At 38.9% G+C, this 12,296-nt stretch overlaps 1 protein-coding gene across 5 annotated transcripts in view; it reads right to left on the reverse strand.

The window, feature by feature from the left end:
- Positions 1-12,296, reverse strand: part of APOO (apolipoprotein O) — a 172,427-nt gene that overhangs the window by 61,057 nt on the left and 99,074 nt on the right. The window contains exon 8 of one of the 5 annotated variants that reach the window (XM_058184604.1): positions 3,041-3,124. The exons of the other annotated variants lie outside the window; for them this stretch is intronic. Within the exon in view, the coding sequence (XP_058040587.1) occupies positions 3,068-3,124 (57 nt within the window). The 3' untranslated portion in view covers positions 3,041-3,067. The remainder of the gene's footprint in view (positions 1-3,040; positions 3,125-12,296) is intronic. 5 annotated transcript variants of the gene reach the window in all.

Genomic DNA, 12,296 nt, shown 5'->3' on the forward strand with positions numbered 1-12,296 from the left:
ATATTATGTACAAGGAATACAAATGAAAATGTTTTCCTCTATTATGTAAATAGAGAGTTAAATAAATGGTTTTATATTTTAGTATTCTTACTGCTTGTTTGCCTTGTATTTAGACTCAGTTATTTGTCTACTAGCCTTTAGGTTTGATCTTTAGAGATACAGTAGTACCCTTGAGACTTTCTGAGTGTACCTGCTCAAAAGAGCAGAACCAGATTCCTATTTGATGTTAAAGAGACACACACTGGTATTTTGAATAATCTGTAAATGTTCATTACCCCATAGGTAGAAGGTTTTTTGTTTGTTTACAGTAACAAGAATTATTAATTGCGTGGAGAGGAACATAGGAAACATATGTTGGATTAGCTTCTTCTCCAAGTTGTTCAATATATCTTTTCTAACTGCCATCAGCTAATTCTCTATTCTCTGTCTGAAAGGTATTTTTGCTGGAGAAGCCAAAGTATGATTTCTCGCATTGAACAGAATAGCAGAATTTATATCCTGATTCCTATTTTAAAAGTTAAACCTTTACAGCAGGGGTGTCAAATTCAAGGCCCACTGGCTGAACCTGGCCCATGGAGTACTTAAATCCGGCCCATGGGGCTGGCCTGGAAAAATCAAAGGACCGGCCCGCAATGCTTCTGCAGACCAAAACTGGCCACATGCAGCCCCACTGCAGCACTCTGCTGGATGTTGGGGAGGCCGAAAACAGGCTGTATGGAGGCCTCACGGGGTCTCTGCACAGCCTGTTTTTGGCTGGTAGAGTGCTGCTGGAGGCCATAAAGGGGAAAAATGAAGCATGGGGGGCCTGGCTAGCAGGGTGCTGCCACGGATGTCCATCCTGTCTCCCCCCTGCTGGCCCATGGAGAACTACAATGCTGATCCAGCCCTTGAAGAAATCCAGTTTGACACCCCTGCTTTACAGTTACAGTTATCTTTTTAATTTAAAAAAAATGTGCATGTTACCATATCTTTGAAATTAACAGAAAAGATAACTTCAGTAATAAAACACAGTTAATGATTTTTAAATTAGCCCTATTGGCATGTTTGCTTTCTCAGCATGTTTAAAAATAAATAAAATTTAATCTAACTTTATTGAATACTAGCTGAATACCCGTGCTCTGCTACGAAATTATGTGATCGCGCTTGATAAATCGACATTTAAGAGTTTAAAAATTAATGAGTAGTTACGATTGGCCTCTCCTCTCCCCTTCTCTTCCTCAGGCTGGCCCCACAGAAGCCTCTCCTGTCCTCTCCTCTCCCCTTCTCTCCCTCAGGCTGGCCCCATAGTTCCTCTCCACTCCCCCTTCTCTCTCTCTCAGGCTGGCCCGTAGATCCTCTCCTCTCCCCCTTCTCTCCCTCAGGCTGGCCTCAGAGATCCTCTCCTATCCCCTTCCCTCCCTCAGGCTGGCCTCATAGATCTTCTCCACTCCCCTTCTCTCCATAAGGCTTGCCCCACAGAAGCCTGTCCTATGCTATCCCATTCTCTCCAGAGTTATTTTCAAGTTGGGAGGGGGAGTAGAACTTCTAACTAATTAGCATCAGAGCATGTTATAACAATATAGGAAATACTAATACTCTGATGAATTTTTCATTTTGAAAAATTCTTTCTTAGTGAGCACTTAGTAGCCAAGAGGAACATATGTGGCAAATTTCAAGTTTGTAGGCTTTACGGTTCTGGAGATTTTGTGATTAATGCATGAGTGGTTTTCATTTTATATATATAGATTTAAAAAATCATTTTTTCTAAAATCCAATTGAACAAACAAGGCAAACAATGGGCATTAAGTGTTAAAAAGTCAGCAATAAGAAAACAAGCCTAATCATCAACCTCATCCTGAGTTTGCATATTCCTTCACTTTCTTCCTAGCAAGTTTGCATATTTCTTCTCTTTTTTCCTAGCCAGATTGTCAAGGAGGATTTAAAACTCTTGCTGCAACTTTACATGAATCATAGCGTACCATGCTGTAAATTATAATGCACTGTGATATACTGGTTTAGAACTATATTTATCTGACTACAGAGATCCAGGCTCAAGTTTGCTCTCAGCCATGGAAGCTCTTTGGGTGACATGGACCAGTCACTTTCTCTCTTTCATTCCAACCCAGCTCACACAGCAGTTTTTATGGGGGGAAATTGGAGGAGGAAGTGATAGGGATACCACCTTGAGCTCCTGACCGAAAGGCAGGATAGACTGTAAATTCAAGTGAATATGATGGCCAAATTTGAAAAACCTATTCTCAACTACTGAATCCATAGTTTATAAAGTTGTTAGGAGGGCAACATGTTTATCAATGGCCATTAAATGGAAAATTTTAAACCGCTAACAGCTATTGTGAAAAAATGGAGGGGGGAAGTTATTTATTTACTTAAATGATTTATAGAGACACACTTTCACAGCAATTATTCTGGGCAGCATATAAAGATTAAAACCTTTGTAACAATATAACCCCATGGAGCCTTGGTTAAATAATAACCCTCCATATAAAAGCCAGATCACCATCAAAGGTCAATGAACTACCTGATTCAAATGCATAGGGAATTACGCAAGAAGAATTCAGCATGTTTAAATGTATTCTGTTTAGTTTCATCTATTCTACTTGTTCATAGGTCTTCATTGTTGCTCTACTAATATTATAAAGCACCTCAAATAATTTCTTTTAACTAGATAGTCTTATGATTTAGTATATAGTTTCTGTATGCAAAGTAGACAGTTTCTGGTCAACTAAAATTGCTCATCTTTATATAGTGGATTAGTTTAATTTGGCAGGTGCATTATATTATTCCACTTGTTAATTAGAATATTATTAGAACAATTCGGAGCAGAATTCAGAAATATTTATTTTTATTCTGTTTCTGATTAATTGTTAGGATAAAAATAAATATTTCTAAATTCTGCTACAAATTGTTCTAATAATGTTCTAATTAACAAGTGGAATGATAGCACTAAATAGACTTATTCTGTCACTAATATTCCTTATAAAGAGTACAATTTTAACACTACAATTTTATCCTAAGAACAGTACATGCTTGTTTTTTTTACCTGTTCAACAAGTAGTAATGGAGTATTTTATTTTACTGCTCTTTCTTCTTGTACTTTCAATTCTTTTTCACTTTCTGCATTGGACTTAATGAACAAGGAAATAAAAAAAATACAGACTGAAGTTGTTTAGAAACAAAGTTAATTGAGAGATAACCAAGAAAGAAAGTCTTACAAAATTGCCTCCTGAAATATTAAGAAATCTTTAATACCTCCGATTCCATATGTTCATGTTAAGATGGTAGCTAATTTTTATTTCTCCTAAGCGTGCATTTTGGAATATTGGAGAAAAAACTGGTATGTGGGCTTGGATATTTTGGGGGAACACAGAGTTACTCCTTTGATTATGTAACTCTGCCTATGTGGGGGGAATCTTTTGAGTTAATTAGTCAGATATCTGAGTAAATGAGATACTTAGATGAAAAAACAAGATAGTATATTGTGTATTAAAAGGAAAGTGTCTGCATCTATTTTAGTAATAAAATGGGTGTTAGGAAACTTTTCAGATTATATATTGATCACACTAATTTAATTTTAATCTCAGGGGGATAGGGACTAATATTTGTCACTCATAGAAAAAAACACAAACCTAGTACAAAACCCCTGTTTAACCCAACACACTCTGATGCAGTCATACTGGTGCTAAGAAATCAATTTCATAGAAAACGTGAAGAAAACATGCAGTTTTCATAGAAAACTGGAAGAAAACATGCAGACACCTAGAAAAGAAGCATCATCAAATGTCTTTAAAAAATAGCATCATCAAGTGCTTCTGTGACAGGGAGAAAACCACCCCAAACCTCCCTAAGAAAAAAAAGGTGAGTGTTGGTGATAGGAGATTCAATTCTTAAGGGAATAGAACTAGCTGTCTGTAGACAGTCAGTCAGTCCAGAGAGGCATGTTGTTTCCGTGAAACAAAAATCAAAGATGTGATTGAGAATCTAACCAAAATAATAAAACCCACAGATTACTATCATTTCTGCTACTACTACACATAGAGACAAATGACATGAAAATGGACCTGAAAACAATATTGAGTGATTATAAGCAGCTAGGCAAGAAAGTTAAGGAGTTATGTGCACAAGTAGTTTTTTCATCTGTACTGCCAACAAAAGGTCAACATCCAGGAAAAGAACAAAGGATTCTAGAAGTGAACCACTGGCTAAAGGGTTGGTATTGCCAAAAGAACTTTGGATTCCTGGATCATAGTCTGTACTACCTCCACAGTGGGCTTTTGGCAAGGGATGGGCTACACATCACAAAAATGGGAAGAATGTTTTCAGAAAATAACTGGCTCAATTTATCAGGAGGGCTTTAAACTAAAATTGAAAGGAAAAGGTGGCCACACTTTAGGATCTCCAGGACCTAATTCCAAGCAAAAACCCCTAGAAAACAAATCAAATAATGAGGCAAAGGCGGGATGGGAAGGAAGACAAACTCAACCATCAAATAGGAGACATAGGAAGCATACCCAGAGTCAGAGATAAAGATCTCAAATGCCTATATACAAATGCACAAAGTTTGGGGAACAAACAGGGTGAACTTGAACTATTAATAAACAAAGGTAGATATGATATAGGTGGAATAACAGAAACTTGGTGGGATGAAACTCATGACTGGAACATACTAATAGTTCCAGTCATTGTTCAAAAAACTCAGACCCTATAAAAGAGGAGGTGGAATTACACTATATGTAAAAGACCACTATATTGCTACAAAATTTACGAAACCAAAGATGAAAATCTCCTAGGATGCATAAGGGTCAATATAAAAGAAAAAATGAATGACATTGCCATACGTATATACTACAGGCTACCCAACCAAGCAGAAAAAATAGATGTATTTTTTGCTAACCAATTAACAAATATATGTAGAAAACAGGGACATGGTGCCTCAGTGGCTAAAGACGCTGAGCTTGTTGATCAAAAGGTCAGCAGTTCAGTGGTTCGAATCCCTAGTGCACGTAACAGGGTGAGCTCCCATTACTTGTCCCAGGTTCTGCCAACCTAGCAGTTCAAAAGCACGTAAAAAATACAAGTGTTCTGTCCTCCTCCACCTCCGCCCAAATGATGGCTTAATTAGCCGGCACTATCAGCTCTGGCAGCAAAAGAGCCAGCGTCTGCCAAGAGCCCTCGTTATCTTCCACGACGCTGGTGAGTCACAAACTTCAGCTCTAGTCAATCAGTGGATTTGCCTGTTACAAAGAGACACTCCAGCTCTCGCTTGCCTTTTATATCCTGTGGGGTGTGGCTCCATGACTCAGCACTTCCTAGGCCTGCCCCACCCTTGCTTCTGTTGTTCCCTCCTCTCCTGCCTACAAAACCTAGGATTCAACCAAGCCTGATTACTGTCAGCTGGGTCTGCAGGCATGGCCTGGGGGGAAAAGAGTCGGGATGGAGGCCTCATTATTTCTTCCACCTGGCCTTCTTCTGGCTCCTGGAGCTGAGCCAGGGAAGCCGGTGCTCCCGAGATAAGTCCTGATGGCCCTTCCCCCTCGCTGTCCAAGTCACTGTCTGGCAGCAGGCCTGGCTCCAAGTCACTTCCGGGCATGGGGCCAGGTTTGGGGGCTGGAGTCACAACAACAAGTAAAAAAATAGGGAGCACATTTGGTGGGAAGGCAGCAGGGTTCCCTGCACCTTTGGTGTTTAGTCATGCCAGCCACATGACCACAGAGACAACTTCGGACAGTGCTGACTCTTCGGCTTTGAAACGGAGATGATCACCACCCCCTAGAGCCGGGAATGACTAGCACCTATGTGTGAGGGGAACCTTTACCTTTATCTTTGTAGGAAACACTCTATGATAGTAATCTTCTTCTTGTGCCATATCCTTCATCAGACATTGGCGATCATGTTGGTGATCCTATTTTTATCAACAGCCGCACGAAAAAGTGCTGCTGAGTTTTGTCCAAACCAGTCCCTTAGATTTTGAAGCCATGGCATCCTTCTTCTGCCTGGACCTCGTTTACCTTCAATCTTTCCTTGGAGGATAATAGTATATAGTATTATAGTAATAGGGATAATAATAATAGGGGACTTCAATTACCCTGACATTAACTGGAAGACTAATTCTGTACCAAGTGAGAAATTGAATAGGTTCCTGACCAACCAAGGTGACAACTTTGTTGTCCAAAAGGTAGAGGAGGAAACTAGACAGACAGACATACTGAATTCTCTCGAACAGAGAAGAAGTGATAGAGGGAGTTGAAACTACAGGAACCTTGGATGAGAGCGACCATGTCGACCCAATTTGAATTTTAGGAGATGGACTAATTTTTAAAATGGACTGTAAGAAGAATGGACATTAAATGTTATGGCAATTGAAGAAATATATGTGATGAAAATTTGAGTTCGAGAAGATGGACTGTAATTTAAGAAATGGACTTATGAAATTTGAAGGAATATACAAGTGGAAAAAATTTGAATTTGAGAAGATGGATTAATTTTAAAAATGGATTTTAAGAAGAAGTAATATGTGAAGTTGGTACTGCTTCTTTTCTTTTTTATTATTCTTTCCTATCTCTTTATTTTTATTGTGAGGGGATTTAAAGTTTTAAATTTTTGAGGGTAGGAGGTTATGTATATTTTGTATACTTTAGCTTGTGATTGTTGGTCATAATACCCGGTATTTGCTCTGGGAAGTCCGGGGGGTGGGGGGGAAGGAGGAGGAGGGGGGAAAGGGGGGGAAATGATACATAGATTTATTATTAATGTAAAGTAATGTTTGAAGATATGAAATTAAAATTTAAAATGACATTGGGGCTGCCCGACTGCCATTTCAGAAAGAAAAGGAGAGAGGGGTAGAAGGAGGGAAGAAAGTAGGTAGGAAAGAGTTGAGAAGGAGGAGGGGAATAAGAAGATTAGATAGGGTGGAAGAAGGGAGGAGTGGAGAAGGAGGAGAGGAAGTAGTAAAGTGAAGGAGATGAAGGATCGGAAAGTAGTAGAGGGTAGAGAGGAAGGTTGTGAAGAAAGGAAGTGGCAGTCAGGCAGGCCTGAATCAGTAATAAATAAAATTAATGATTAATGATGGATAATAGTTTGTACATAAATATGATGTTGGAAAATGGAAATAAAAATTATTTAAACAAAATAAAAGATTTGACTTTGGTTTAATAAAAAACAAAAGTAAAATGGCTTCTGTGAAAGTTTTTAAGGAAGCTGGAGCTTCGTTAGCCCAACTTTATAAATTACAAGATGAGTTGAAGGAATTTCTCAAGGCTCAAATGTTGGCTCGGGATAAAAAAATGAAAGAAATTGAGGACAAAATATTGCAAATAAAAGACACTGTTGAAGCTGAGAATGAAGATATACGAGAAGATCTGGTGACAGCAATTAAAGCTGTGGCTGAATACATAACAAAATTGGAGGGAAAAGTGAAAGAGATTGATCAAGCTAATTTGAACTTAAAAAGTAAAATAGAGGAATTTCAAATCAAGGTGGAGGATATAAAGCAGTTGGATGATAGATTTGAAGAAATTAATCAAGTAAATTTGGATTTTAAAAACAAAATAGAGGAGCTCCAGATCAAGGCGGAAAGAGCAGAGGATGAACGGGTTTTATTGCAATACCGAGTTATGGAATATGCATTAAGAGTAAGAGGTTTGAAAGAATATAAACGAGAGGCTCTAAAGAAGATTTTTGCAGAGGCCTTTGCACATCTGATGGTACAGAGCCCAGTGGATATTGAAATTCAAATTGAAAAAAATTATCGTGTTAATTCATGGGTAGCAAAGCAGAGGCATTTACCAAGAGATATAGTAATTTATTTTACATCTAGGAAGATTAGGAATGAAATTTTGCAAGTTTCTTATAAAAATGGAATTGAAATATTGGGACAAAAGGTATTGGTATTGAAGGAAATTCCTTTTAAAACGTTAAGAAATAGAAAAGAATACACATTTTTGGTGGACCAGCTTAGAAATCTTCAGATACAGTATAGATGGAATGTACCATGGTATCTTGCTGCGGCGGTTGGAGGGATTGGGGGTGGGAGGCACCGTTTATCGGTGGTTCTCCTCCTATCTCTCTGACCGTTTGCAGACAGTGTTGGCAGGGGGGCAGAGATCGACCCCAAGGCACCTCACTTGTGGGGTGCCTCAGGGGTCTGTTCTCTCGCCTCTCCTGTTCAACATCTACATGAAGCCGCTGGGCGAGGTTATCCATGGTTTCGGGGTGGATTATCATCCGTACGCTGATGATACTCAGCTGTACATTTCCACCCCGAACCACCCCAACGAAGCCGTCGAGGTAATGGTCCGGTGTCTTGAAGCCGTGCGGGCCTGGATGGGGAGGAACAGGCTCCAGCTCAACCCTTCCAAGACTGAGTGGCTGTGGGTTCTGGCGTCCCGCTACAGTCAGCTTACGCCATCACTGACTGTTAGGGGTAAAGTTCTGACCCCCAGGGGAAGGGTGCGCAACTTAGGCGTTCTCCTGGACGATCGGCTGTCCTTAGAAGAACACTTGACGGCCGTCGCCAGGGGAGCATTTTATCAGGTTCACGTGATTCGCCAGTTGCGCCCCTTCCTTGACCGGGACTCCTTATGCACGGTCACTCATGCCCTCGTCACTTCCCGCCTGGACTATTGCAATGCTCTCTACATGGGGCTCCCCTTGAAGAGCACCAGGAGGCTCCAGCTAGTCCAGAATGCGGCTGCGCGGGTGATAGAGGGAGCACCGCGTTGCTCCCATATAACACCCATCCTGCGCGGCCTGCACTGGCTGCCGGTAGCCTTCCGGGTGCAATTCAAAGTGTTGGTTACCACCTTTAAAGCGCTCCATGGCTTAGGACCAGGATATTTGCAAGACTGCCTTCTGCCACCGATTGTCTCCCAACGACCTGTGCGCTTCCACAGAACGGGCCTCCTCAGGGTGCCGTCGACCAAACAATGTAGGTTGGCGGCCCCCAGGGGGAGGGCCTTCTCTGTGGCAGCACCGGACCTATGGAACGAGCTACCTCCGGGATTACGCCAACTCCCCGACCTCCGGGCCTTCAAATGTGAACTGAAGACCTTATTATTTCACCGATCGGGACTAGCCTAAGAAATATTTTAGCAAAATTTTAAACGGCTTTTAAATCGGTCTTTGACCGTTTTAGTGATTTGGCCATTAAATATCTGGGTTTAATTGTTTTTAAATATTGTTATTTATTAGATTTATATTTGTATTGGTGTACAATACAACCATTTTAATATGGCTGTAAACCGCCCTGAGTCCTTCAGGAGATGGTGCGATATAGAAATGTAATTATAAATAAAAAAATAAAAAAAGAGGATCAAAGCAAGATTGTAACTATTAAGAATAGAGAGTAAGAAATAAATTGTATGTTAAAAGGAGTATAAAATGTTTAGGGAATGAAGAAGAGAAAGGATTTTAGGAATATTAGTTTTAGGTATATTAATTGAATATAAGTTAAATGTTTAATACCTTAAATTCTGGGTATGTAACTGTAGTAATGGTATTTGATGAAATATGGTGATAGTTTTGTAACATAGTGGTGGGAATATAAGTAAGATTTTGAAAATGTTGAATTTCTATGATTCAAATGCTGTGGGGATCAAAGCAAGATTGTAATTATTAAGAGTAGAGAGAAGTAAATTGTATGTTAAATGGAGTGTAAATGTATAAAGAATGAAGAAGAAAAATGATGTTAGGAATATTATTTTTAGATATGTTAATTGACTAAGGATAGTTTATTAAATGTTTGGTAATTTAAATGTTAGATATGTAATTAATGATATTTGACTCATGGAGCAACATCGAAAGATGGAATATTAATTGTGGCGTTGATTGGTAAAGATTGGACAGTAAAAACTATGAAATCTGGAACTTCCAGTGGCGCCACCTTCTTCACTGAGTGCCTAATTAAGGCGCTCCATACTGAACATTGTAAAAGCCAGGAAAAAGCTGGCTTTAATTTCCCTCCCTGGATGAAAGGGAGAGATAAGAGCTGCAGGGGAGTGGTAGATCTCCCCAGGGGCTTTGTTTTTTATTAAGCAGAGCCCTGAGGGTCAAGTCCCATAAATAACCCTGCCAAGCTCCGATCTTCAGTGCGCTCCTGCAAAAGCAGGAAAAGAAGAAAGTGTCCATCTCTGCTAATTGTCTTATCTTTGTGGATTTCTATAAGCAGACGGAATAAGCACGAGTGAACAACTACTGGATTGCAAGTATTTTTGATTTCCTGACTTCTACCCTTTTAAAAAGAGAAACTTTTTTTCCTTTGTTTTAACTGACTGTTTAAGATGGCGCCTGAAAGGAAGTGAAAGTGAAGAATGGAATTGTAAACAGGCTGTGTAACTAAGAAGTTAAGACACGTTATGTGTGGATTCTAATGAAGTGAGCTCTCCTATACTTAAAGGGGAAAGAAGTTTCTAGACTTATATTTTGTAAATTTTAAAAACTGAAATGGCTACTAAACTGCCTAAGACTGGGGGTAGAAGGGGTTCTGAACCAGCTTTAGAAGATTTGATTAAAGAGCAAGGGAAAGTGTTTGAAGAAAGGTTTAAGGAGATGATGGATAATAATGAGAAAATAAGAGAAGAAATAAAAGAGAATAATAAAAAAATAAGAGAAGATATTTTGATGGCTTTCCAAGGTTTGGCAAAAAGACTGGAGGTGGTGGAGGAGAGGTGCAAGAAATTGCTCAGTCAAATCAGCAAATAGAAAATAGAATGGGGGGAATGCAAATCAAATTGGACAAAAATAAAGATCAAGTGGTGGTGATGCAGTATAGAATGATGGAAGGAGCTCTGAGAATTAGGGGCTTGCATGAGGAGAAAGGGGAAGATCTAAAAAAATTTTTATCAGAAGCTCTGGCTGAACTTATTGAACTTGATCCACAAGAGGTTGCTTTTCAAATTGACAAAATTTATAGAGTTAATTCCTGGATTGCTAGGCAAAAGAAACTTCCTAGAGACATTGTGGTTTATTTTTTGAAAAGAACAGTGAGAAATCAAATTTTGTAAGTTGCATTTCAGAAAAAATTGAAAATAGGAGAACAGGAGCTGAAGGTTTTGAAAGAGATTCCTCCCAAGATGTTAAGGGATAGAAAGGACTTTACATTTTTTACACAAGAACTTAAGAAATACCAGATTCAATTTAGATGGGAGGTTCCAGTTGGTGTATTATCAAGGAAGGAGATATAGTATTGATACAGTGCTTAAGGCCAAAGATTTTCTTTCTACCGTGCTGAAACTTGAAGTAGAAATAATAGAAAAAAGAATTCAAAAGACTCAAATGGGTGTGGAAGCGGAGGTGATCCCAGTGATGTTACCATCTGAGGAACAACCACAAGAACAAAGAGTGACGAGGGGAGCCCTCAAGCGTAAAGAAAAGGAGCAACAAACTCAAAGTAAAGTTCAGGATTCTGCTACAGAAGCGGTGGGAGGAGCACGGCCGAAGATACTGGAGGACGATCTTCAGCTGATCGCTCAAAAGCTTCAGCAGGCCAGTAATGGCAAATAAAATCTTGACCTGGAATGTCAATGGTTTGAATTCAGCTCAGAAGAGAAGAAAAATATTTCATTATTTGAAACAATTTAGAAATGATGTGATTTGCTTACAAGAAACGCATATTAAACTATCAGATCAAAAGTACTTAATAAACTCAAAGTTAGGTAAACATTTTGTTGCCTCAGCTTTGGACAAAAAACATGGCATAGTGGTTTATTTGAGAAAAGATATACCAGCCAAGTTAATAGAGGCAGATATTCACGGAAGATATATTGCTATTGAACTTACAATAGAAACAAAAAAGATCCTTTTGTTTGGTATATATGCACCCAATCAGCAACAAGAAAAATTTTATAGAATGTTGTATGATAAGTTGATTCTATGGGATTATAAATCGTGTATTATATTGGGAGATTGGAATGGAGTAATAGATACACGAAAGGACAAGAGAATTTTTTCTAAGAAGATACCTGCACATGCAAAGCTGCCTAAATCCTTTTTTGACATGATAGAAGATTTTGAGTTGAGAGATGTATGGAGACTGCGGAATTTGGAGGAAAGAGACTATACTTTTTTCTCTGATAGGCATCAATCCTTCTCACGTATTGATTTTATTTTAATTTCTAATGATTTGCTTTTTAGGGTGAAGAAAACTAAGATATTTCCAAGATGTTTGTCTGATCATAGTCCTGTTTGGATGGAATTGCAATATGGAAAAGAAGGTAGAAGAACTTGGAGATTAAATGAAAATTTGTTTAGATATCAGGATAATGTAAATCAATGTAAAAAGCAGATGAAAGAATTTTTTGATT

The sequence above is a fragment of the Ahaetulla prasina genome, chromosome 5 (assembly GCF_028640845.1).
Source record: "Ahaetulla prasina isolate Xishuangbanna chromosome 5, ASM2864084v1, whole genome shotgun sequence".
In the NCBI taxonomy this organism is placed as follows: domain Eukaryota; kingdom Metazoa; phylum Chordata; class Lepidosauria; order Squamata; family Colubridae; genus Ahaetulla; species Ahaetulla prasina.